This window comes from Micrasema longulum, unplaced genomic scaffold, assembly GCF_059751315.1.
Source record: "Micrasema longulum isolate JH-2025_06_02 unplaced genomic scaffold, ASM5975131v1 h1tg000044l, whole genome shotgun sequence".
Taxonomy (NCBI): domain Eukaryota; kingdom Metazoa; phylum Arthropoda; class Insecta; order Trichoptera; family Brachycentridae; genus Micrasema; species Micrasema longulum.
This window is the reverse complement of record NW_028277251.1, coordinates 295702-322872: the sequence shown is the minus strand read 5'-3', so window position 1 is coordinate 322872 and position 27171 is coordinate 295702. Positions and strand designations below refer to the sequence as shown.

The window sequence follows — 27171 nt, the reverse complement described above, 5'->3', positions numbered from 1 at the left end:
TAGCAAATTCGATTAAAAATACAGAGGATTTCAACGAATTTGTGTAAAAAGCTATGGTTTCCTAAGAGAGCAGTGCCGTCATCTATAGAGCGTAGATTGTGAGCCGAATGTCAAACAGCGGTGCCGTCATTTCCAAGACGGTCGCCATAGCAGTATGAGTAGTTTGGGAATGTTTTTTTCACTTGTAGCGGTGAATATTTTTGTGTCTGAAACTTTCATTGATTTTTCAACAAAAAAATGTGAAACCTTGAAATGCACACCCTGTAGCATGATATTTAAACATCTCACTCTCCTCCCAACTATGGTTTTCGAGTTCCAGTGACTTCTTATCTTCCAAATATACCTACTCATAACGCTAAGTTTGTTTAGATTGTCCGTTTTCCGCCGCAGAACTCAGTTTTATAAAATTAAAATGAAATAAAACGGGGCCGCTCTTTTTAAGTTGTTATCTCTACTCACAATCAAGACAGGCGTTTTGTTACGCCGCCAGATTACGATACCGCTTTCTTAGAAAACCATGACACAACATTTTCTTGATTAAAATCTAACCATGCCTTGTTCAGTTTTCTAATCTATAGTAAAACGGGCTTTCTTTTTACTGTTGTCTGTGGTCGATGTTGTCACGGATCATTAGGAATGAGAAATACAAAATTTATATGAAAAATTTGACTTAAAAAGTTTTTTTATGGTCTGATGCAAAATGGCAAACTTAGGATCGATTCTATTTCAAAAAGACACAAAATTATGCCATCATTTTAATTGTTTTTATTCAAGTCTTGTAAAAAATCCATGAATATTATTTACATATTCATCAGATCAGCAATTGAAAGATTCAGATTTGAATCATAGAAAAAGCAGTACAAATCTTTCAATTGCTCCTCCGTAAATTTCATAATATTTGCTAATCAGATTATACAAAGAGGCATATTTAAAGCAAATTATCTCTTCCTACTGATAAGTAGTGTATTAATTTACTGTAAATCAATTATCATTAAGGGCATTATGAGCAAAGATAGCAAGCAGCTTCAAATAAACTCATATTTTTTGTTAAGATGTTGTAGAATCATTACATAAGAAACCAAGAAATAAGTTACAAATGCAGCTTGAAGTCATACTTTTGGTCATTTGAAAATCATATTTGGAAGCAATCTATAATTTTTTTATTTTAATTTTTTATGGCTTTTACCATTCTTAGTAATACTAGCCATATTTCTATAAACTTAATTAAAATATTTTTTTATGAGGGTTGCTTATCTATGCATTTCATGTCAACAGTTTTAAAAAATGGAACATACTTGCCCCGTTTCGTCTGATCAAAAAATGTATAAAAAAAACCGGGGCAAGTTGTGATTTCTCATTCCTCTCTGGCTTGTAGTGTTCTATCGCCCTTTTCTGAATGTTGAGTGTTGCTATGTTGCAGTTCGCTGGGTTCCTGGGTGGTACCACTCATACTAGGCGTTATCGCCACTCTGTTGTATAAATTCTTTTTCGCGGCGGTGTCCGGGCAGTCGGAATAAGTGCACGCAGTAGACAATACGACCCGAGACTTTCCACCATCTGTTCAAGATACTAAACTAGCGCTATAAAGGTTTATATCATTTCGGGTATGAATATCGCCAGCAAGAAATATTTGGGATAAGTATGCAGTTATTTATTGATCACAAAACATCAACATTTTAAATGTTGTAGATATTATTAAAATTAAAACATTCACACAAATTAATAATCGTGCATGTATAAAATTATTCATTCACCTTAACATCTAATATTTTCAGCCTCTAATTTGTATGAAATTGCGACACAATTTTTATTTATTTTATACGAATTAGAGAGTAGCAAAAAATTATATCTTACTATGTCTCATTTTAACAAAGGCCAGTATGTAATTATTTTTTTAGTCTATGAACATGAGATGACATAACTGACACTTTATTTTGGTTTTTTGTAGTGTTTTTTTAGTGGGGGAAAGCGGGGCTAGACGTTTCAAAATGTAGGTGTCATTTTAATATGCCAGTAAAGATTACCCAGTGGAATTATACCATAAATATATGGTTCAGCATGTAAAGAATAAATTAAAACCACTTTGTGTCGAAATTTGATCATTGCTAATCTTAATTTATTGGCATTGACCTTTGATACCTGCATTTACAAATTGACAATCCATCTGTTGCAATGAAAGAGGTGTACATTTTAAAATATACGGTTTACTAAGCATGATCATTTGGACACATTTTGAATTTCAATAATAAATATTCCTTTATGTAACACATTTTAACATTATATCAACTAAAATTGCAATAAATTTATCAAAGATTTTTTTAAAAGAAAAATTTGTTATTTTATAAAATATCTATAAATGGGGATTGAGATTGTGGTAGAGGTTTGAACCTCGCACCTCTGAACTGCAAGTCCAGGGGACCACAATCAAGTTTGCCATATTTTTATTTTTGATATTTTAAAATACAATATTAATAATGACTTCAATCGTACTGTTATATTTTTTTTTCTGAATATTGCGATCGATAGATATTAATTTTTCCCCTTTCCTTTATTACAAAAACATCATGCGCAATCAACACCGATCTCCATACTAGCCCGTACAGTTTAACCTCTTGATTAGTAAGTATTAATAAAAAAGTCACACTCTACACAGAGAGTTATTTTCAATAGAAAAAATATGTATTTGTCAAAGTGACTATAAGACGTTAACATTTCACAAAAAAATAAGTAGAGTGCAATTAGTTTTCTGTGTACATTATCATTTATAAATGTCATAAAGAGTCATAATCTTGACACAATTTAGGAATATAAGTAAAAGAAGTACTGCTTCTCAACCATGCGCTATTTAACAAGAATTCAATGTACACATGTAGAGGTTAAAAAAGATGGCCGACAGAGGAGACCATACTTTTTTTTTTTTGGCGCATACGTACTACATAATTTAGATATTTTAACAGTGCCGGATCGGACAGGACCCAGCGCCCCGTCACTTACTGAAAAGGGCCGGCAATGTACACGTTTGTAAATTAATACAAGCTTATTATTCTTCCCTCCCTTGTGCCAACTGAACATATGGTTGATTCGGTCCTGTTTTTTAATTACCAAAATGTCTGGCCTCTTTTTACCCCGTTGATTGGTGTCGTTTAAATCGACTTTTACTGCTTTTATAGGTTAGAAAATAATGCAATAAGATCAAAGCGTGCAATATTGCATTATTTGGTTAACTTCTTACTTTACCCAAATATTTGTAAAAAAAACAGATATTTTTTTTCACCAACAATGCAACTTTTCTTTAAATAAGACTATTTTGATTCCATATGAAATTCTCTATACACTATTAATTTTATTTATTGTTAGTGAAAAAAAATATCTATTCTATATATAGACTTCAAAAGCATGTGTGTAATCTTTCTTTTTGTAAGCTTAACAATGCTCTTAAGCTTTATCTGTTGTAAAAAAGTACCCTTCGATTACGGTTTCTTTGATTACTTGTATATTTTGAAAGTATTTTTTTTATGTTTATACATCATAACATTACGTAGAGAAATTAATAATTTTAACATTAATTTGCATGTCTCGGTTTAAATCAATATTTCAAGTCAAATAATGAATGTAATTCATTTCGTGGCAAAATTTATTAACACTCTTATTTGTCATATTGGTCAAGTGTTTTTACTGCCAAATGACCGCCATTGATTTTAAATGTCATTTTTTGACAGGTCAGCTAAACAAAATGGCTGCTATTGGTTCTTAAACAAAATCTGCTCATTCTGGAATATGTTTCTCGAGACATTCAATTGATTTGTGTTCAATTTTGGAAAGTTAAAAATGTATATAATGTTTCAATTGTAAATTTCTTTATTATTTGGATTGCTAACAATTAAAGATTTGATAAAATGGTGCTGCGGACGTAAATATTATATTTTTATAATAGTCGTGAATAAAATTAAAGCATTTTGAATATATATTCGCACAAACTTTTTTTCTATGAAGCAACATAATGGAATGATTTTGAAAAATACGGTCTCTGGAAAAAATCTGGGCATACATGACAAAACTGATCAATTGTTTGTGGTTAGATGCTGTGCGCCCAGATTATGTATGATAGTAATTGAAAATATTTCTTTGAAAATAAAAAATACATATTGTTGGTTTAATGCAAGAAGTCACTCTAGATCTGCGCTCTCCGGAATAAATTTTGACCAAATCATGTAAATGAATTCTTTAACTCATACGAGTCTACATAGAATACAACACTTCATGTATCTCTCTTAGTAGTATTTTGCTTTAACATACATAAATTATGATTATTGTTATCACCCCATTCCCTTTCCGCACTTAATGGTGCATAGGGCCACTGCATTGGTACACCAATCGAAGATAAGATGATCAGTCTTACGCTTCAGTTATATCCAGGGGGACCATGAAATATTCTGGTATGAAAACACCCTTTTGAATAAATATTTCATATCAACCATGTCGGGAATCGAACCTGGGGCCTCTCACTTGGTAGGCAAATGCGATGACCAATTTACACCACGAGGCCAATTATTGTCATAAATTATAGAAAATAGATTATCCACAGATTTTAATGTAAACCTAAACGATAATTGATTTTATGAAAGTTACAATAGGGTGTTTGATGTTTGTGTCAAAATATAGGTCCAGTATCCATGGGTGTCAGCTTATAGAACGCAGCTTAAAATTTAAAATATCGCTAGCCCAAAGCTACCGTGAGATAAATTTAGAGAAGATTAAATTAATGAAGGTTTTCAAATAACATAATATTGAAGTTAGATAGTGAAAACATTTGTGAAAATATAGTATTTATAATCTACTTCAAATAATTTAATTCAGTCGGATCCTTCGCACAACCCCGGAGTCTGATTATCTCAGAATATGTTCTTCAGAGATACCTCACTGCTGCTTTGGGCTATTTTGACTATACCTGGTGCATTTAAGTTATTTACAGTCGATATTATTAAATTTAGAGAAGTGTATCAGAATGTCAAAACTGACTTTAAATACATATTTGAAACTCGTGGAATATTTTTTCTTTAATATTTCAAAGGGGCTTCTTGTAGAATACCGACCATATGTATTTTGTTTACATTCCTGATTTTACCCAAGGACACTTTGTACTAGTTTTAATGTTTTCTACTACTATATTGAAATGTATTTTGAAAGAGTTATTTACACAATTTATATAAAACGGTGTGATGATTATGCATAATATTTATTATTACTACAATACTGTAATGATTTTTCACTGAGTTTTGATAATTGTTCCACAGATTTTACATTTTTTTTTACATAAAAAAATAGTGTACGGGATTCTAATGTTTGTTAATTTTATTGCTAGACCAATTTTATTGTTTCAAATTCATGGAAATGTAATGTAAGTTCCATTGATTCTTATAAATGTTACAAAATATATGTTATTTTAATAATTCCATCTTTTATTTATTATTTCCTTAAAATTAAAAAAAATATATCTGTATCTTAGAGGATAAAACACGAGAGTCCACTTTTTGCCGTTTTGAAGTTAAAAATGCCAAAATAATCGCAATAAACTATTTTATTCGAAGTCCACTTTCATCATCGAAAGATTTTTAAAGTTGAAATTGAAACAGTTATTCCACTTTGTTTTATTGCAAAAAACATCAGGTCTAACATACGCTATTTAAATACATATTATTACTATAAAAAAATCATTATTTTACAGTGAAAGTTTTTTCTAGGTTGAAATTATCTCATTGGGTTCAAAAGTTAAAAATTAGGAATCGCACAATGAAGAAATCTTGTTTCCTGAACATTATGTTCAATGTGACTCCTGTGGTTTATCCTTTAAGGTAAGGGCATCGTCAATGAAAGTTCAATACCGCATATGAGTTTAAAAAATCAAAATATTTTAATTGAACAAGTATTGGTTAGTATATTTGAATTTCTAAATTGACCAATAGACTGCAAGCATTCAATAAAATTCGGTACCGTCGATGAATCCTCCCTACTCAAAAAAGCAAAGTAATACTATATACTACGATACAGCTGACGAGACTCGATTTGCATAAAGGCAATACTGCAAATATGCCATACGTAACTGCCACAATTAATTTAATTCAGTAATCGGGTTGTAGTCCCGTGGTTAGTGTCGTGGACTCATGTATCAAAGATACGAGGAGCACACCCCACTCTACTACAACTAGATTTCCATTTTCTGACAGCTAGTTATTTTACAACTCGTTGAAAATGGCCACTAAAATTGAAATATTTTGGTAAATCATAAGAACACAAAGATTTTTTTTAAATAAAAATTCCTATAGAGAGACATATCATAGTAAAAATAGATTTTCTAATATAAATCAACAACACATAAAAAAACTGATTTTTTTTAACAATATCGCTAGATTTTTTGTCCCTCCTGAACATTTTGACAAATGGTTCATCTGCAATTGAACTTACATAGACATTATGAGAGTTTAACAGAAATGGAGGACCTTTTTTAAGAAGGAAATATGCAAGTTTTGGCATTGAAATGGCTTAATTATCAGCAATAAACTGGCCGGTCGCACCACATAAAGTAAAATTAATGTTTGTATTCATGACAAAATGTTTTCGTCAGCCTCGTGGTGTAGTGGTCAGAGCGTTTTCCTACCACGCAAGAGGTCTCTGGTTCGGTTCTCAACATGGTTGACATGAAATATTCAAAAGGGTGTTTTTACACTAGAATATTTCATAGTCCCTGGACTGCACCTGAAACGTTTTTGACCTTCATGTAACAAAATATATATATACCGAGATACACTACAATTAGTGCCCTATGCACCATTTGGTGCGGAAAGGGAATGATGATGATGTGTTATGCAACCTATTTTGTAAATTTGAAGGAAAACGTAACAATTACAGTATAGTCTGTGTAATTCAAAGCCGCTATCAAGAAATTACATAATTAACTTATACAATGTCTACTGTGCCTTATAACTTATGTGTATATCATTGTTAAGTACAGTTTACTCATGGACAATACAATAGATAGGACAATATTGTCTTGTCTCAGTTCCGTGAACAGCCTAACCGCGCAGGACAGAACGCTGGGACAATAAGTAAATTAAGCCACAGTTCACACGTGAGTGCTACCAAAGTGAAGGGAATTTTTTAAGAGGTAAAACAGAGTATTCAAAAATAAAGGATAATTACATAGAAATGAAATACATATTAGCAGTAAAAATAGTGAATGAAAAATCCCACAAAGGCATGGCTTGTTCGTGGGTATACAAGAAATGTTTGTGAATTTTTGCTCCTATAATAAATAGACAGTATTAATATTTTTGTGTAACATAAAGAGAAAAGAAAATATTATGTAAAAGATTCTAAAGTATTTTTAAAAAAAATTTATATTAAAGGACAAACTAAATAATAAAAAGGAATTTTATCTGCTGCCATTTTCGGCAGAAAAAATGCGCGGGAGTGACATGTTGAACTATTGTCGTAAGGTCCTATCAGTGCATGGTGGAGATAGCCTCTCCATTTATGTGACAATGTCTCTTTGCTGAGTCCTGGGACAGAATGATATTGTATTGTCTGCGTGTAAATGGACTTTTGAATTAAAAAAATAATTGATTAACAATTTGCAAAAAGATTAATTTTGTTTTTTTAAATCTCCAAGTCCAGTAATCCGAAAATTTGTTAATTGGATTGGTTTTTAATTATTCTGATTATAGAGACTATGCTGTATTACTTTTTTTAACTTATTGGTACAACTGATTCTTAATCTCGTAACATGCAGTTCATTCAGCTTACACGTTGAATACAAAATAAACATAAAAATTAACATTAAATTCAATAGAAATAAAATATTACTTTATAATGTTTATAATAATGTTTCTCAATATTTTCTGGCAAACTGTTAATTTTTTGCTTTGTTTCTTCTTCTTCTTTTGCCGCTCCTACCGGAGGTTGGCGACCATCATTCTGAATTCATCACGATCCCGGGCAAGTCTAATTTCTGAGCCACGATGCTGTTTTCCGTCCTATACCTCGCCTGCCCTCTATGTTTCCTTCCATAATAAGTTGGAGAAGGGCATACTTCTCATTGCAGAATATGTAACCAAAGTACGAGGCTTTTCTTCTTTTGACGGTGGTCAGAAACTCCCTCTCTTTGTTCATAATGCTTAAAACCGCTTCATTGGAGACACAATCAGTCTATAAGATTCGAAGTACGAATGCCTCAATTTTGTTCATTGTTCAAACTTTGAGAGTCCAACCCTCCACTCCATACAACAACACTGGCAATACATAATGTTTTATCGCTCTCCATCTTGTGCTTAGTCTCAGATCTCGGTTGCACAAGAGTTTCTCCATTTTATAGAAGGTTGATCTCGCTAAGTCAATTCTGGTCTTTCCACTCATCATTTAGCCAGCCTCCTAAATATTTAAAACGGGTAACCTGTTCTATCCCATTACCATCTATAGTGAGACAAATGTTAATGCCTCTGCGTTTGCTGGCCTCCATAGCTTTGTCCTTAGCTTTGACTTCCTTACCTGCATTATTTACCTTGTCGTTAAGTTGCTGTAGATGATCAGCCGTATCAGCTATAATGGCAGTATCATCAGCGTATCGTATAATTTTAATTACTTCCATTTATTTTAATTCCTATGTCAACATCTTATTTTGGCCAAAGTAAAAGTACTTAAATAAAACTAGCTTTTAATTTCATGGTATTTGAATATAATTTGTTCGAAAAGTCACAGTAAAAATAAATATCACAACACATAATTCGATAATACATTCTGACAGCCATATATGTTATACCTGGACATCTATTGGAGAAAATCACAACACAAATAATAAATAAATAATAGACACATAATCTTCGTTTATGTGTCATTGCACAAGATTGCTCCGGAATATCTAAAAGAACTATGCATTCCAGGGCCCTGATTACAATCGGAAGTTGAGGATGTCATACCTTCACCATGACGGTATATTTGAACATAAATTCTCTCGAGCAATTATGAAGATACACTACCGACCCTCAATCTTCAAGTTTTGTACTAATGTATGGAATCGAAAAAGGCACGGATGAAAGTAGCGATAGAATAGAAATGCGATCTCAGGAAATAAATTGCGAAATATCTCGTCTAAACGAGTCTGTGGTAAAACTATGTACGATATGTGCACAAGGCTGAGATGAGCATTATCGACAAAATCAACAGAGTACTGCCTCGGTTTGGACATGGAAAGCGAATGGTCGGCGAAGGAACGGAAGATGTAGAGGAAGCGAGATCTGTATGCAAAGACAGAGTGATATGGCATTCTATCCTCTCTGCCTACTCTTACGGAGAACCGGCGTGATGGTTTGCTTCAGATACTAATGTTAATATTAAAAAGTCACTCCTTCACTATGAAAATTGTTATCTAAAACATTTAAGTTTGTAAGTGAAAATTCTTGATGGAAGTTCATTGTAATTTATTAAATAAATAAAAGACGAGTGCTACTTTAATCCACAAATTTGGAATATCCAGTGACCAATCTCGAAGATGTCGCGGAAGCGATGAAACCGGTCACTGGATATTCCAAATTTGTATCACTCGTCTTTTATCTATATAATATGAAAATTGTGAATTTTTTTAGATATCCAGGTTGAGTTATTGTTGATATTACAATAAAATATACAACTAAAAAATAAATAAATAAAGTTTATAGCACACATTTTACAAAAAACGTCTTCTACAATTCAATGGTCCTAAAGAAAGCGTAAATTTATCACTTTTAATTACGCTATTCTTACGGGGTAATTTTTAATTCCTGCTGCGCTACCAAATAGCACCGAAGTACTAAAATATTGCAGTCCAGTAAATTATTTGAATCTATTAAGTTAAAATGCTAAATGCTGGAAGATTTACAATAAAAAATAACACATTGACAATATGTAATATAATTTTTCTTAGGGATCATTGAATTGTAAGTCACAAAACAGTCTTTTATTGCCGAATGACAACATCATTGCATCATTATGAACTAAAAGAAAAGAATCAAATACTTATTTTTAACAATTTTGTAGTGTTATTTTCCAAGACATACTAGTATTTCATCGTGAGTTGAGTAAACTAAAATATTATATTTTTTGCACCACAACAGGCCAGGAGGTCGAGGTTTGAGAAAACCACATTTGATTATGGATCGGTAATCAAACCTGGAAACGAAGAGATTGTTTGAGAACTTAAGTTGCCGATGTCATTGACCGTGTGACAAAATCAAAGTGGCGATGGGCAGGACATGCGGCTAGACAGGGGGCCGCCAGACGGGGGTCACGAATATTGAAGTGGAGGCTCTGAGCAAATGGAAGGAGTGTCGAAAGGCCACCAAAGAGATGGACCGACGACATTGTCCAGATAGCTGGTGGCGCCTGGATGCGGAGGGGTCAAGACAGACTAATGGAAGGAGTTGGAGAGGCAGTGGGGAGAGGAAGGATAGAGGGAAGAATCAAACCAGGAACCCACCGTGTGTGAGGCAACCATCTAAGCCATTAAAGTCACTTTTAATAAAAATAAAACAACTTTGTTTTAAACCACTTTTTTTTCCGACTGGTTTCAAAGCTAAACAAGCTTCTTTCTCAAGGTATACTAAACTAATTAATTCTTTCCTATTTTATTTTATCAGAATTCTGCCGATGAAATTAGTAAATCAAGTTTTTGTGAGATGGATACGTTCAAAACTAGACAGGAGTGACTAAAATAAATATAGTTTATTTGGTTATTTATTATTTTTTCTTATTATAAATCGCTTTTTTAATTTCCAAGATATCCAAGTTGTCTAATTTTAATATTTTATCTTCAACTAAAATAAATATAGTTTATTTGGTTATTTATTATTTTTTCTTATTATAAATCGCTTTTTTAATTTCCAAGATATCCAAGTTGTCTAATTTTAATATTTTATCTTCAACTAAAATAAATATAGTTTATTTGGTTATTTATTATTTTTTCTTATTATAAATCGCTTTTTTAATTTCCAAGATATCCAAGTTGTCTAATTTTAATATTTTATCTTCAACATGAATAACTTTTAATTAAGCGGCTTTATTGAAAAGAAGCTCGTTTAGCTTTAAAACCGGTCGGCGAAAAAAAAAAATTAGCGGTCAACAACAAAGTTATTTTATTATAATGAATAACCACAAAGTTAGTGCTTCAAATATTAAATTTAAAGTCACTTTTATTTATTAAAAAAAAAAAAAATTCTGACAAAATGTTAAATTGGAAATACATAATCAGCTTTGGAAAAGAACCGTACAATTAAATTTCTTTTTTTTTTATAGCCATTCAGATGCCGATCACATTTTTCTGGGTAATTATGCCGTGTGTCACCCTTTGCCGACGTTTCAGATCGCTTTGCAGTGTACATTTTTAGGGTAAATGTTGGAGAACAGAGTGTCAGCAAAGAGTGTCGAAGACATGTGGCACAAGACTCATAAAAATTCTATCAGGACCCTACAATGTTAGAAATACACCAGACTTTTGTTTTACAGTTGCAAAAAAACGACATTACGACATGACATACGGCTAGACAGGGGGCTGCCAGACGGGCATCGCAAATATTGAAGTGGAGGGCCCTGGGCAAATAAAGGAGTGGCGAAAGGCCACCAAGATGGACCAACGACATTGTCCAGATAGCTGGTGGTGCCTGGATGCGGCGTGTGACAAAACCAAAGTGGCGATGGGCAGGACATTCGGCTAGACATGGGGCCGCCAGACGGCGTCACAAATATTTAAGTGGAGACCCTGAACAAATGAAAGGAGTGTCGAAAGGTCACCAAAGAGATGGAACGACAACATTGTCCAGATAGCTGATAGATAAATAATCGACATACTATGTTTTTACTTATGATTATTTACAGTTTTTTTTTAATTTTCAAGGAGTTGATAAATACTAAAAAGCGTCATATCTCAAAATATGACTTTTGCAAATAACTGCCTTATTGTTTATAACGGCAGTATATCTCAAGTGATGAAAACCACGCTGTACTAAATGTGTGTAAACGGGTACGTCTATTGTCTTGTTAAAAAAAAAATGAGGGTCAGTGCTATATAAACTCTCGATGTCACTGCGACCTGTGTAGATCTATTGTGACGGATCCCTGTAAATCGGTTCTCGCCCTCATAACTTAGGTCTTTTAAGAGCCGGGCTACCGAGTGAAGGGTGAGTGTTTTCATATTTCTAAATCTCCCCCTCCAAGCTTATATTATTGTATTAGGTTATTTTCAGTGAATAATAATTTGTTTTTTTAAATAAAATTAAGATACAATAAACAATAATTTAACGAAGATTGCTGATATTCTGAATTAACTTTTTTTTACACGGTAATTTAAAACAGGAGTCTGGTGTATATATTTCAATATAACTAATAATTATATATTAATATATTTATTTAGCAGATGTTTTTTCTTCATACATATTTTTCACCTACAACAAGACAAGCAGAAGACGCCGCAGGACCCTCGAAAACTAGAACAAAAAATACACATGTACAACTTTTGCAAAGTGGAAAAAACTTTTATGTAGAATTAAATATAAATTATCATGGTTCGCCCGCATCTAGAGTATTCCTCTGTTATCTGGTCTCCATATTATTTGTTGAATCCATAAAACTTGAAATTGTTTTCGGGCGTTGCCTAGTATGTGAAATAATTCAGTCAGATGAATCTCTTCACAACAATAAAGGTTTCAGCTCTTTGACTTCACTAAAATCAACAAATGGAAGAATTGAAGAAATATGGATGTTCAAATATAGGCAAAATGGTGAATGTTACACAGTGTATAAAGTGGCCACTTAAACCAGCCAATGACAGGTCATAAGCCCTGTAAATGCCTAGACTTCCATATTCCCTTATTTAAGGTAATCTCCATCCCTGTTGTAATTTTTTAATCTTAATGATTCCCGAGGGGGTAAAATCCAGTCTTTTGTCTACGAACATTTGGACAAACTCAAATATTGTAATAATATTATCATTGAAATCAACAGAAAAATAATATATAAAAACATAATTGAAATGATAATTGAGATATGGTTTCTATAAACTCACTCTACACTGTAGTAAAAAATAGAAGCAATAAATAATATGCCAAAAAAGATTGAGTACTAAATTAAATAATACATAATGAAAAAAACACTAAAAAATCATTCAATCATGTCTCCAAAAAATTACAAAACTTCAAAATCAGAAAAAATATACACAGTTTTTCGGGGCCAGACCGCGAAACTTCAGAGGAACATTTCTCATGGCAAGCTTTAAAAAAATCGTAATAAAAATTCCCAAAGTCATTTAAAAAAAAAAATATATATAATCTCAAAATATAGTAAATTCTTAATTTCTCAACAAGCAGTCCCTCCACAAACCCCTACCCCTCTCCTACCCATCCGCTTCACTTGTCCGCGTCTGATGCGTATTGCCCATTGATCAAATACGGTTTTATCTCAATTTTTTTTGTTGAGGACGGATAGTGGTTTGTGGAAGGGATGCTAGTCCAAGAAATCAAAGATTTACTCCATTTTGAGATTATAAAATATATTTTTTTTTTAAATAAAAAACTTTTTGGAAAAAATTTATTTGGATTTTTTTAAAGCTTACCGTGAGAAATTTCCTCAGAAGTTTCGCGGTCTAGAACTGAAAAACCGTGTATTTTGCCTAAGTTTAATAGTCTATCAACAAATCAATTTAAAAAATTAAAAGCCCCGTGCTTTCTCATTGCATGCTTCAACCCACCCGCCATGAAGAAATTAATATTAAATAAAGATTAACTTACTTATCTACACTGCAGTTAACGCAAGTAGGAGAATCGCATACGGAGCACTGCATCGCACAGCCGCTACACCGAGGCGTTTCGCAATAGCTACAGGACATCCAGGCCTCTGCAGCCTGGGACCGGCATTGAGCGCACTGTGTGGGAACTTCAGCCTGCTGCGATAAAAACATTACACAAATTAAAAGGGAGCTCGGGTTAAGTTCACTGGAAGAGCGGAGTCAGCGTGGTGACTTGACTAAGCAATATAATGTACCCAAGTTGAAATCAATGTTCACTATGAATGAAAATCGCCATCTCAGAGGTCATTCATTGAAACTAAACACTGCCTCCTTCTCATCCAACCCCCGGGAAGAACTTTCTGACAAACCGAGTCGTGGAGAAGTGGAATGGCCCAGTGCTAGTTCAGTGAATGTTAACTAGATGCACACAGCAATGTATAATGTTTAATAACCATGTACACTTGATATACACGCATCAGCTTCATAGCTGCTAGTGTATTATTAATAATAATAATAATAGTCATTAATATCTAAATTTGTTGCAACAGAAAACACTTTGAAAACACTCAGAATATGGATGTCGAGGCGTTTAGAGTGGGCCGATGATGTATGAGGTTTTTTATTTCTTTAGACATCAAAGTGAAATGGGTCTAAAAAGTTGCATTTAAATCACATTTAACGTAAAAAATATTTAAAAAAATATTCCATACTACTTTTGGCCCTCAACCGAGGTTTGAAGTTTATCACTGTCTGAACATTTTGTTAATTATCTATATTGATAAAATTATTTTCTGTCAGTAAATAAATAACTTAATTACATTACAAATTCGAACACGCTTTAAAACTACCGAAATGTAAAAAGTTTACACTCCGTGGAACTGATTCCGTCGAGCGCCTGACTAATATTGACGAAAACAATGGCCCTTAAAACAATGCTACCCATTTATTACGAAACAAAGTGCAACTCACGCCCTTTGATGCTTATTTTATAAGATTTAATGCACATTATAAAATTTAATTGGACTGATTTACTTACTCAAATTCGAAATGACAGCTGGCTTAGAGCAAAAAATCGACTTTTTCGAAAACTTCCAGCTCTGGTTGAGGGTCAAAAGTAGTTTCGAATATTTAAAAAAATATTTTTTGCATTCTGAGTAATCCAAAAGGCATCTTTGTAGACCCCTTTCATTTCTAAATTCGGAAAAAAAAAATATCGGCCCACCCTACTGTACATGCTTATACTTCCATTTTCCCTTCTCAAAAGTGTTTTCCCTCTCTGTTGGCAACAAATTTAGGTCTGAATGACTCCCTAGAGAGGAAATCAAGCCTGTCTGCAAACATTTGGACATACAAAACATTGTTAAAGGCATTGACATTTTAGTAATCAAATCGAGATTTACTTTAAATTATATATCCACCGGATCTGCCATATTATCGAGAGACCACTGCACTCAAAATACTGCTGAAAAAAATTTACCAAATTCTTGATTTGGTTTTGTTTTTCTAATAATTTATTTATTTATTCATATTTTTTCTCTAACAAACTATTAGTATAATAAAAAAAATGTGACCGCACTGGGGTTACCCGTGCCGTCACATTTTACAATATACTTTTTAAAAAATATTTTTACATTTGAGAATAAACAAAGAAGACTAACTTAATAAACAGAGATAAAAAATTAACAACATGTTGACAGTTTTAAACACGATGTTTTAATGTACATCTATATTATTTATATTACAAAACGCACAATAATAACATAAGCTATACACTTGTGGAGCAGTTGATTCAATATTGATTTGGGCGAATGAGACAATCCATTTTACTTCTACCTAGCTCCACTATCCATTTTTTATAGCCATTTTTTAGCATTTTTTAAAAAATTGATTGAGTTCATACCTGAATAAGCGCATCCCCAATTTTTAGAACACCATTTTTTCCAAATAACATTTGTTTGAAAGCCTTGTTTGTATTCAAAGTACATTCTTTCGATGGCGGAACCGGTTCTGTTAAATTATTGTTGTTTTTTTGGTTAGCGCCAGTAAACAATATTCCGATTGTTTTGTCTGTAAAATAAAAGCGAGGTTAATAATTTTAATATGTTAAATACATCTAAAACTAAGTAAACACCAGTAATTTTCAACCTAAATGTGAAAACGGTATTAATATATTGAACTTACCATAAATACATTTCATTTTATCAGCTGTGTTATGATATTCTTTGAATCCAACATGAATTTTCAATTGTGGTTGGAAATCGTCAGAATACGGATTTCGGCGCTTTGGCATTGCAAATTTATTACGTAATTCAAAAATTTAAAGGTTTTATAAGAACTATGAAATGTCACAAACGATTGTTTTATTGTGGTAATAAAATTAATAGGTGAGAATAATAATCGAAGAATGACGTAAAGCGGAACAACGGACCGCAGACCGCCAACACCAGAGATTATATTTATATTAGATTATATGCCGCCAAAAGAACTGTCAAATTGAAAAGGTACAATGTTGCCAGATTGTATAAATCTAAAATTGTTCGGTACTTACCTACCGAGTAAAAGAAATCGCACCAACATTCATCATCGTCATCAACTCATTATCCACGCCCAATGATACATAGGGCACTGAATTATTCAATCAATTGCAGCGTACCTTGATCATCTGTTACAGGAAGATAAGGTGATCAGTATTACGCTTGCATAAGTTCGTATCGTATACATTACTTTGGAATTTTCTTTTACATTATAGGTATCTAAACGCTGCAATTTGATTTAATACTATTGCGTTTTCTCTCCGTCAAGTAAACTATTTGCAGTAATAACACAAAATATGGTACCTGTGTCCATGAACTTGTCCAGACTAGCTAGAAAAAATAATGACGATCAAATATGGCATTATATTTATTTTATCCTAATTTAAAATGAACTCGATAAAATAAAGAATAACAAAACCACTATTTTACAGAATAACGTAATGTTGAAAAGAGTATTTTCACAAGGTTAAAAATATAAAATATATTTAGAGCAGATTTTTACAATTCTTATGATGTACTTGAAACAACTTTTCATTTAAAATTTTCGGGTATAAAAAATAGTACATATTTATTTATTCATATTTTTTGCTTACAAACGGTAATTAATAATAAAAATAATGTGACTTCACTGGGGTTTGCAAAGCGTGCCGAAGACACTTAACAATATACTTTTTAGAAATTACATTAGAGAATAAACAAAGAAGACTAACTTAAGAAACAGAGATAATTAATAAATATTCAGACAAGGTATTTATGTACATCTATATTATTTATATTACAAAACACACAATGAAAATAACAAAAACCTAACATAAGCTGTACATTTGTGGAGCAGTTGATTCAATATTGGTTTGGGCGAATGAGACAATCCATTTTATTTCTACCTAGCTCCACTATCCATTTTTTTATAGACTTTTTAAACATTTTCTCGTTACTTATTGTTTTAATAGATAGTGGAGTAGGTTTTAGATTTTAATTTAATAATACTCGAAATACCTTTGTTCGAAAGTGCTATTAGTTTGTATTTGTTTCAGTTGTCTATATAAAACGATTATATAATTAGATTATAGAACGACAGTTGGCGTCACGTCATTTTTACGTCACATGTCATGTCTGCCGAGTGCGCTTCTAATAAACGTCGCGTGCAAGTATAACGGGGAAACGTAATTCGTGCCATTTGTCTCACTGGGCGCTAAACGTCTTGTTTTTGGGTAATATGTATATTTTAAACCTTTTTTGAAAGTTTATCCGTTGGCATCGTAGTTTTTTGCTTATATGAAAATTAAAATGATCAAAAACACTTGAAACGACCCTATTGAATGGAATAACCTTTTTAGGAGGCCACTTAAACCAGCCAATTACAGGTCATTAGCCCTGTAAACGCCTAGACTTCCATATTTACTTCTCTAAAGTGTTCCGCTCGCGTGGTATTAGGGAGAAATCACTTAAATCATTAGTTTTGTCGTTTAAACGATAAGAATTTCCCGATGGAATGATATATTTTTTTCAGATAAAAATTAGCCTGCATAGATTGCCGGTTCTCAAACTATCGATGTGCAAAAAAACGACGATACATTAATCCTATAGAGACGAAGCATCGTTATTCTGTTTAAATATCTAAAAAAAGTGCATTTTATTGACATCTAGTGACTTTTGTTAGTACTTTTTTGCTGCTGGTAAACCACGTAAAAACAAACACGGGACCGGGACACAACGCATGGTTATTATAATCACGTGTTTACACGGCTTCGGGATACAAAGCACAAAAAAAGGAGTGAGGCCCTGTATATGTGTGAAGATTGCAATGCGCAATGTGGCTCTCCATTTTTATGGCTTTTGCCAATGAAAAAAAAAAAAAAAAAAAAAAAAAAATTAACCTAGTATTTTCATAGTTATGACACTTTTAAGAAACCCTTTACAAAGCATGAAATTTCACAAAAATGGGCCGGGCACAGGGTAAATTCTGTGTGTATTCGGCCGGTGCTCAAAGCGTTAATTCATTTTTCCAGTAAGAAATTTTCCCGAGTGAGAGACATTTTTTTTCGGGATGAAAATTTACCTATGACTCTTCTAAAGTCTTCAGATATCCATATGCAAAAAAACACAAACACAAATAAACGGACAAAAACACTTTTGCATTTTTAACATTAGTATAATATTACTTTTTTAATGAAAAGTAACCTAGAATTTTTTGCGTTTGGCGCGCGCCTGGAATATATTATTATACTACCAGCGAAACGTTTCGGTAATGCATGTGGCATATAACTATTTTTCTGGTGTTCTTGCACAATATTACGCTTTGTATCTACATTTTAGAAAATGGTGAAATTTAATGCAATGATTTCCTGTTTATCGAGTATTCATTTATTTATTTATTTATACTTTTACATTGTTTGAATTCTTTTTTTATACAGAATAATGTTCCCTCACTGTGTCCCGTGCCGAGGGAAACATTTTACAAAATGTAAAACATGCCTAAGATTAGCTACTTAACAAAATTAATAAAATAATAACAATAAAAAAAACGTTATTAAACCAATAAAGTTTTTTTTATCATCATTATTATTAATTGCCTAAAGTTTATAAATACTTTTACCTAAGACCGTGATGAGTAACCGACGAAATATATATTTTAAAAGGCGTTATACGAGATTTTGTTTGTCAAATGCTCAACACATAAAAGTACAATATTAAAATTTGGTAAGGTATTCAAAATAAAACACTTTTATTGGATTTTAAAATTTAGAAAAAAATATATTCAGAAGACATACAGTCATATATAATAAGTATTAAAAACAACGATGTTCTAACACAAAAAGACCAATTAAGTTTTCATAAATTATGCAAAAGATGTAAACATTAAATGTGACCAAAAAAAAAAAAAAAAAACTCAAGTGAGAAAAGAAAAATGTTTAAAATTTGCGTTCTTCGCGGAGGTAACAAATAAAAATACCGAATGCACACTCCGGGCCATCCACGCACTATATAAATAGCACAGATGTTCTTAGTTTATACAGAAAAAAATGTATTTGTGCAAAATAAATCAATTTAATGAAATACTTTAACTATAATATGTATTAACATTTAAAAAAAAAGCGCATCTAGCAATAACAAGTAATATGTACTTATCATAATAAAGTTTTACATTCATATCAAATTCGCAAATAAAATTTATCTAACCTATTGAGATATAATAAGATATGACGCTCCATACAAGTCCGAGCTAAAAAGTCGTCCCCAAAGAAAAGGGAATGACCAGCGGAGGAAGCAAGTGCCGTCACGTCATATCACGTCGACTGGCAAGCAAAACACGCAGTACAGTAAAAAGCACGGACTGTTTACATCGGTCTACTGTAAGTTCTATTCAGTATATCGCTCCCTTCGGTATGCGCGTCACCTTTGTTTGTCGTTTCACAATACGCCTGATTAACTGAGCAGGACAGACAGGAGATAACTCACAAATTGGTAACATATTAATATGACATTTTTTGACCTAAAATATATATTTTAAGCAAGTATTCATAAAGATAAGAACATTACTTACCGGTGAAAGGTTTTAGCATCGCTTTTTCCGTATATTCCAGATCGATTTGTGCAGTATCTTGGCGTACATATAGGCATTTTAGTAATTGCGAAGGGAGAAAAGTTCAAAAGTACCCGAGGACTACTCGCAACAGACTGAAGTCCGTTCTGTCAAACATATACTAATTGGCCGCAGTTTGAGAAAACATTTCGAACGCTCATGCTTACTCTAGTTATAGGGTCAAAGCACCAGTATATGACCACCCCCCCCCGTAAATGACCCATGGTTAATAAAACACAATATAATAAGTATTGCTACATGTGTCCAGTTAAAAAAAACTTTGAACACTAGAAACTATGACAAAAACAGTAGGCGGACACATCTTTTGGTAAAGCTAAGGTTTCCTAGGACAGCGGTGCCCATATTTTAACGGCCGTAGTGAACGGTGATGCAGTGGACAGCCGTCGTAAAGGTGATTAGAGAGTGGTTTCCTTGGAAAACGGTGTTCGATGGTGTTGATAACACCGTTTTCCTAGAAAACCACACTCTAGTCACCTTTACGACGGCTGTCCACTGCATCACCGTTCACTACGGCCGTTAAAATACGGGCACCGCTGTCCTAGGAAACCCTAGCTTTAGAAACAAATCTATCAGTTTTGAACTGTGAGTTGCCAAAAGGTAATAGTGCGTCTTCCCGTTATTGTTCTGAGATTGATAGTGTTTTTATAAGGAAAGGTGTGATAAGTGTTTTATTTGATGCTATTTCTTATGCAATTCTTTGAATATATCCATATTCAAATGTGTTAGGGTGTTTTATAATGTTCTGATGTAACTAAATCGGAGTATTATTTTTACTGGGGTAGTAGTGGTCATTCACTGGTGATTCTGCTATTTTTTTAGAGTAATATTAATTATAATTGTATTACTCGTATTTCAATGAAAAAGTAAAAGTATTTAGAAAAATTAATGTGTTTTTTATTGTTTTCTTTTATTTTGTACGCTTAAATAATGAAATGTATACCTTTAATGTGGATTTCACTACAAGCTGAACCTTAAACGGTCATTCATTGGTGCTTTGACCCTATACCTCAATGATTTAACCTGAGTATTGTTACTCAAGAATACTGACATGAATTGTCGGTCAAAAGTACGCCAACAAAATAAAATGGTTAGGTACGTTCGTAAATAAAAGTAAAATTCTTTTCTGACGTACAAAGGTAAGTAGGTACTTGAGTTTTTGCATTCTAGCAATACACTTTTATGATGTTTGCATGTCGCATATTCTTTGTAAAAAATCTTTGCTAAAAACTTAAGTGTCAAAATTCCGAAGCAGTTGAATTCATTGAACGAGGAAGTTCATCGCAACGGGAAGTTAAATTTAAAAAACGTTTTCTTAAGCGCGGTAAAAATTAGAGCATTTAAAAACAATTAATTGTTGGGCGAAGTTTCTCGAAAATGTACGAAAAAAATTATAAAAATAATTTTGATCAAAATTAACTACTTTAAATGACGCGATGTCATGAGTTCTCGGAAATCAACCAATGGCAGAGTGCTGCGATACATTTCCGGTTACCGGGAAGCCAACCCTCCAATCAGGACAACTCACCGTCGAGAACTTGAGGCGTCACAGGCGGAGTAGTTTCAAAATTTTAAAACGTTAAAAAAAATATTAACACATTGTATTCCGGAGCCGTGTAAACACGTGATTATATAACCACGCGTTGTGTCCCGGTACCGTGTTTTCACGTGGTTTATCAGCTGTCTAAAAGAGTGCATTTTATTGACACTTTGTGACTTGTATCAGTACTTTTTCGCTGCTAGCAAACTACGTGAAAATACAGGACCGGGACGCAACGCGTGGTTATAATAATCACGTGTTTACACAGCTCCGGAATACAAAAAGCAGACAAAAGGAGTGAGACTCTGTATATGTTCGAACATTGCAATGTGGCTCTCCATAAATGCCAATGTTGGCAAAACTAGCATATAAAAATGACTCATTAAATTGTTTCAAATAAATATGAGAAGTTTTAATTGATTTAACCCAGTATTTTCATAATTATGACACTTTTAAGAAACCCTTCTTCACAAAGCATGAAATTTCAGAAAAATGGGCAGGGCACAGGGTAAATTCTATGTGTATTCGGACAGTCCTCAAAGTGTTTAATTTATTTTTTTATTGGCAAAGTTTACTAGTTTTTTTTAAGATTAAAAAAATCACGGAACTTCCTTATTTTGTAATATGTTTTTTGAATACAAATACAAAATAATAAAATTATAAAAACGAAGCCAGTAAGATTGCTAACGCTAATTCATTTTTATAAAAAACAAGAATCATGTTTTTGACGACTCATCAATATACAGGTGACTGGAACTGGACTTGCCATAACAAATTCGCACATGAGGAGGTCATTTGCAAATTATTGGATCTTACTTTCCCTTGCAAAAGATTGATAGTTTGAGAGATATGTCAATTTTTGTACTTTGTTGAGATTTTTCCAAAATTTGATCTTCAAGCATTCAGATTCAGAACTTTAAGTTTTTTCATTATTTTAGTGATTTTTTATTATTTGTTGGTAGTCATAAACATTTGTGATTAAAATATGTCGGAACTTCCCTCAAACTAGGGTAAAAATAAAATATTACGCTTTAAAAAAACTTTACGATCAAATTCAACCTGAAATAAACAAAAAACTACGGTATTTCAAAAATTTATTAGAATATGGTGGACCATGTATTTAATAAAATGTAAAAAAAAATGTAATTAGTTGTAATATTGTATTTTTATTTGTTATCTGAATAATAAAAAAAGGTACATATCCCATGTTATGAATACTGATAAAAAAACGTGAAATAATTGTATTTTCAAACCAGTATGAATATTTATTTGAAAAGTTTTTGTACATAACTTTTAAAATAAAATTGTTCAAAAAACATGTTTCTTCAAAAACGCGTCATGCTTGGCCTTGACCATGAGGAAGTTCAGTGGTTTTAAAAAATATTTATATGTTTGTTAATAGACTATTTAACTAAGTCAATTTTTTTTCATAGTGCATAGGGCATTGCATTGGTACACCAACCGCAGCGGATCTTGAACGAAGGATGATCAGTTCAGGTAACGGTAAGTTCAGTTCTAACGCTTCAGGTGCCAGTTCAGGGACTATGAAATATTCTAGTGTAAAAACACCTTTTCAAATAAATATTTCATGTCAACCACGTCGGGAATCGAGCACGAGACCTCTTGCATGGCAGGCAAACGCGCTGACCACTACACCACGAAACCGAGAATGATATGAGTTCAGATCAATCTAGAATTAACCTTTCCGAAACTTCTAGATGTAGGTTCTGCAGTGCAGATGAGGAAACACCTGTACACATTATATGTGAATGTGATGCTTTAAATCATAAAAGGAGCCTCATCCTCGAGGGGCCACTGTTAAACCTGAGGATGTTAAAGGGCTCGCCCCCTACCTAATAGCCCTATACTTGGGCTTGGAGGGAGAGATTTAGCAAAGTGTAAACTCTCGCCTTCCACACAGTAGCCAGGCTCTGTATAAACCCAAAGAAGTTAACATTTATCTTCAATTTTATCTACAAATTATAAATTAATAAGCAGAATATGCAAACATTTTTTTTCTTCTAAACATGTTCAAGTACCGGTTACCGACGAAGATACTTTGAATTTTCGTAAAAATATACGCACTTTCGTATATAAATATCGATATTAGTTTATACTGTCTGAGTATACTCGTATACCGATGAAGACAGCCGTTCATAATGGCGGCCCTGGGCTTTGAGGGCGAGAACTATTTACGGGGACCCGTCACAACAGATCTTCGCAGGTCGCAGTGACGTCAGGAGCTCGCATAGCACTGACCCCCACAAGAATAAGAATGATACAAATAACTTTTTTGGAGTTAAGGTAAAATTGGGTTTCAATTCAAATAATCGGCGATAGTATTTATTGCATTACAAGCCGGTAATTATTGAGAAATGTGATTGCACAATGTCCAATGATTCCACGGTGATGGCCCAACGTTATAATTTCTACAAATAATGCGTGCTACGGAGACAATCACTGACAAATTGTTGTAATCCGCCATGCCATCTAGTATCTAATTTGCAAGCGGTAATTGAAAACATTATTTCACCAAATAAACGTGAAGTAATTAGAAACAGGAGCAGGAATACTCCATCATCATTCTCTTATCTGAAAATGATGCATAGTCCACTGGATTGGAAGATAGCAGCGTGAGCCATAAAAGTGTACTTGGCAAGGAAAACCAAACAACGGATATTAGTCCTTATAGTCCTATTTAAAATTCTCAACTCACTCTTTGATGCGCCTGAACTACTGAGCTCAATAAAATTAAATATCCCAACTAGAAACCTCAGACAAAACTTACTCTTTCATACCGATAACCGTAGAACTAACTATGGTTTTCATTCCCCTATGCCCAGAATTCTTAGGTCTGCCAACAAACATACCAGTCTTGATTTCTTTGATAACAAGTTGTCTTCTTTCACATGATCACTTAATCAAATTCAATTATAAACACCTCTCTCCCGCTTCCACTCTCACAAAGTCTGCTATAAACCTTTGAGTCTTTCTAATTTTTTTATAATAATTTTCTAAGTATAAATGTGTCCATAAAAATGCCCATTGGGCGTATAAATATAAATAAATTAATTAATAGAAGGGTTGGGTGGGATAGGCAGCTTTCGGAAAACTTGATGATATCTTGAAAAATGACCCTTACGAACTTAACCCTTCACTTACTGAGCTAACAAAATATGCGTTTTATGGTGCTGTTGTAGCTCATGCAAAAAATTAGATATTTGAAATCGAAAAAAATATATATTAATATCCAATGAGAAATATTACGTTTTCACTCTTAATAGTAGCATTTTTTTTTAAATGTATGATTTTGAACTCTCGCGAAAATTATTAACTATTAGCCACGCCCCTAATACGTCACGATTCGGATTAATTTTATTTATTTATTTATATATCTATGTATTGATATTCCCATTGGGCATAGAAAATTATTATAAAAAAAGTAGAAAGACACAATGGTATATAGTAGACTTGGTGATTGTGGAAGCGAGAGAGATGTGTTTATAATTAAATTTGATTAAGTGATCGTTTAAAAGAAGACAATTTGCTATCAAAGAAATCAAGAATAGTATGTTTGTTGGCAGACCTAAAAATTCTGGGTATAGGGAAATGAAAACCATAGTTAGTTCTATGGTTATATCGGTATGAAAGAGTAAGTTTTGTCTGGGGTTTCTAGTTGGAATATTTAATTTTATTGAGCTCAGTAGTTCAGGCGCATCAAAGAGTGAGTTGAGAATTTTAAATATAATTAGAAGGTCGGATTTATTTCGACGGACTTGAAGAGAAGATATATTTAAGCTATATATTCGTCTCATGTTGAACTGATTCAATATTTTTGATGTGAACATCATAATATGGAGACCAGATAACAGAGGAATACTCTAGGTGCGGGCGAACCAGGGAACAGAAGAGAATTTTAAGGGTATTGATATTTTTGAAGTCAGTTGTGCTTCTGTTAATAAACCCAAGGAGTTTGAAGGATTTATTGATAACATGTTCAATAAGAATTGTAAAAGAAAGTTTAGTGTCAAGTATAATAAATAATTTTTTTAAGCTTTGTTTGTGACCGTTTAAATTTAAACAGAACATCGTCACAAATCTTGACGTCACAACTATTAAAGCCAAAGAGGTCGTGTTTTTGTAGGAACATGTTACATAAAAAATAAAATTAGACTACAGTATTTCATAGATCCCTTATTTATTTAAATTTGTAAAAAAATGTGATATATCCCTATTTGTAGAGTGTTTTTTTTTGATATTACAAAAGAATTTAGAAGTTTTTGATACGTCAGCGTTCTCCCAAGAAAGAAACAAAAATATAGTTACTCAAAACAGTCAAATTTAGAGTAACGACAATGTAATTCTGGGGGTGTGAATATTCTAAATTCAACACGATAGTGCCTTGCATATCAACAGAAATTAAGTCCAACAAAATACATACTGTTGAATCCACATGCGGTCCAGAGAGGTTATTCCGATTGCAACAATATGCGGACCATAACGTCACTTCTCCTCAGGGGTGCTTTTCTGAATTCAGAATCTTCTCGCAGGGGTAGAGGAAAAAATCATTTGGGGGTTGTTATTTTTTCACGCGACTGCACTTTGCTTCATATATGAACACACTGATGATTAAACATCAAATAAATACGAACACATGACACTTAACACGATGATTTTCATTCAGAACATTATTGCGACCTTAATCATTACCCAAAACACTAAATTAAGTCGAATTGAGGAAACCGTGTCAATTTTTTTACAGTTTTATAATTTTGAAATGAAATATCAATTATACAACTGTTTTAACACTTTGTATCCCGGATCCGTGTAAACTCGTGATTATAATAACCACACGTGGTTTGCCAGCGGTCTAAAAAAGTGCATTTTATTGACATCTAGTGACTTTTATTAGTACTTTTTTGCTGTTGGTAAACCACGTGAAAACACGGGACAGGGACACAACACATGGTTATTATAATCACGAGTTTACACGGATCCGGGATACAAAGCACAAAAAAGGAGTAGGCCCTGTATGTGCGAACATTGCAATGCGCAATGTGGCTCTCAATAAATGCCAATGTTAGCAAAACCATCATACAAAAATGACTTATTTAATTATTAACATATTACAACAGAGATGAAAAACATTTAAGAGAAGGTAATATAGAAGTCTACGCATCTACAGGGCTTATGACCTGTCAATGGCTGGTTTAAGTGGCCACTTTACACACTGTGTAACATTCACCATTCTGCCCATATTTGAACATCTATATTCCTTCAATGCTTTCATCTGTTGATGTTTGTGAAGTTAAAGAGCTGAAACCTTTATTTATGCAGGTGAGATTCATCTAATTGAATTATTTCCCCTACATACTAGTACTACATACATACTTAATTATTTCAAATAAATCTGAAAAGTTTTAATTGATTTAACAGAGTATTTTCATAATTATGACACTTTTAAGAAACCCTTCACAAAGAGTGAAATTTCACAAAAATGGGCCGGGCACAGGGTGAATTCTATGTGTATTCGGCCGATGCTCAAAGTGTAAAGATCTAAATTTGTCGCTGTTGGTAACAAACATGGGCAGAATGGTGAATGATACACTATGTGTAAAATGGCCACTTAAACCAGCCAATGACAGGTCATAAGCTCTGTAAATGCCTAGACTTCCATATTCCCTTCTCAAAA

The 27171-nt window shown here is 32.9% G+C and overlaps 3 protein-coding genes across 4 annotated transcripts in view; 2 read left to right on the top strand and 1 right to left on the bottom strand.

Moving 5' to 3' along the window:
• Positions 1 to 3242, top strand: part of Cyt-b5 (Cytochrome b5) — a 28553-nt gene extending 25311 nt beyond the window's left edge. Inside the window, exon 4 of the mRNA XM_088227708.1 lies at positions 1421 to 3242. Within this exon, the coding sequence (XP_088083834.1) occupies positions 1421 to 1517 (97 nt within the window). The 3' untranslated portion in view covers positions 1518 to 3242. The remainder of the gene's footprint in view (positions 1 to 1420) is intronic.
• A 9070-nt stretch (positions 3243 to 12312) lies between these two features.
• Positions 12313 to 16238, bottom strand: LOC148285264 (apoptosis regulatory protein Siva-like). Of its 2 annotated transcripts, none has more exons than XM_088227677.1 (4): positions 15986 to 16238; positions 15705 to 15871; positions 13806 to 13960; positions 12313 to 12506 (listed from the first exon to the last, which is right to left on the bottom strand). In XM_088227677.1, the coding sequence occupies exons 1-4, from the start codon at positions 16092 to 16094 to the stop codon at positions 12461 to 12463; spliced, it is 477 nt and encodes a 158-aa protein (XP_088083803.1). In that variant the 5' UTR covers positions 16095 to 16238; the 3' UTR covers positions 12313 to 12460. The 2 variants fall into 2 exon arrangements, with proteins under 2 accessions (XP_088083803.1, XP_088083812.1); XM_088227686.1 differs by having other exon boundaries at positions 13806 to 13957.
• Positions 16239 to 22912: 6674 nt separating this feature from the next.
• LOC148285263 (seminal metalloprotease 1-like) overlaps positions 22913 to 27171 on the top strand; it is a 36896-nt gene continuing 32637 nt past the window's right edge. The window contains exon 1 of the mRNA XM_088227868.1: positions 22913 to 22982. The gene's annotated coding sequence lies outside the window, so the exon portion shown is untranslated. The remainder of the gene's footprint in view (positions 22983 to 27171) is intronic.

Coding starts and splice junctions, on each gene's coding strand:
- LOC148285264 (XM_088227677.1), bottom strand. CDS start 16,094: ATGCCAAAGCGCCGAAATCCGTATTCTGACGATTTCCAACCACAATTG. Junction 13,961..15,704: donor TTGGGGATGCGCTTATTCAG/GTATGAACTCAA, acceptor TTTTTATCGCAG/CAGGCTGAAGTTCCCACACA. Junction 12,507..13,805: donor GTTAACTGCAGTGTAGATAA/GTAAGTTAATCT, acceptor TTTTTGTTCTAG/TTTTCGAGGGTCCTGCGGCG.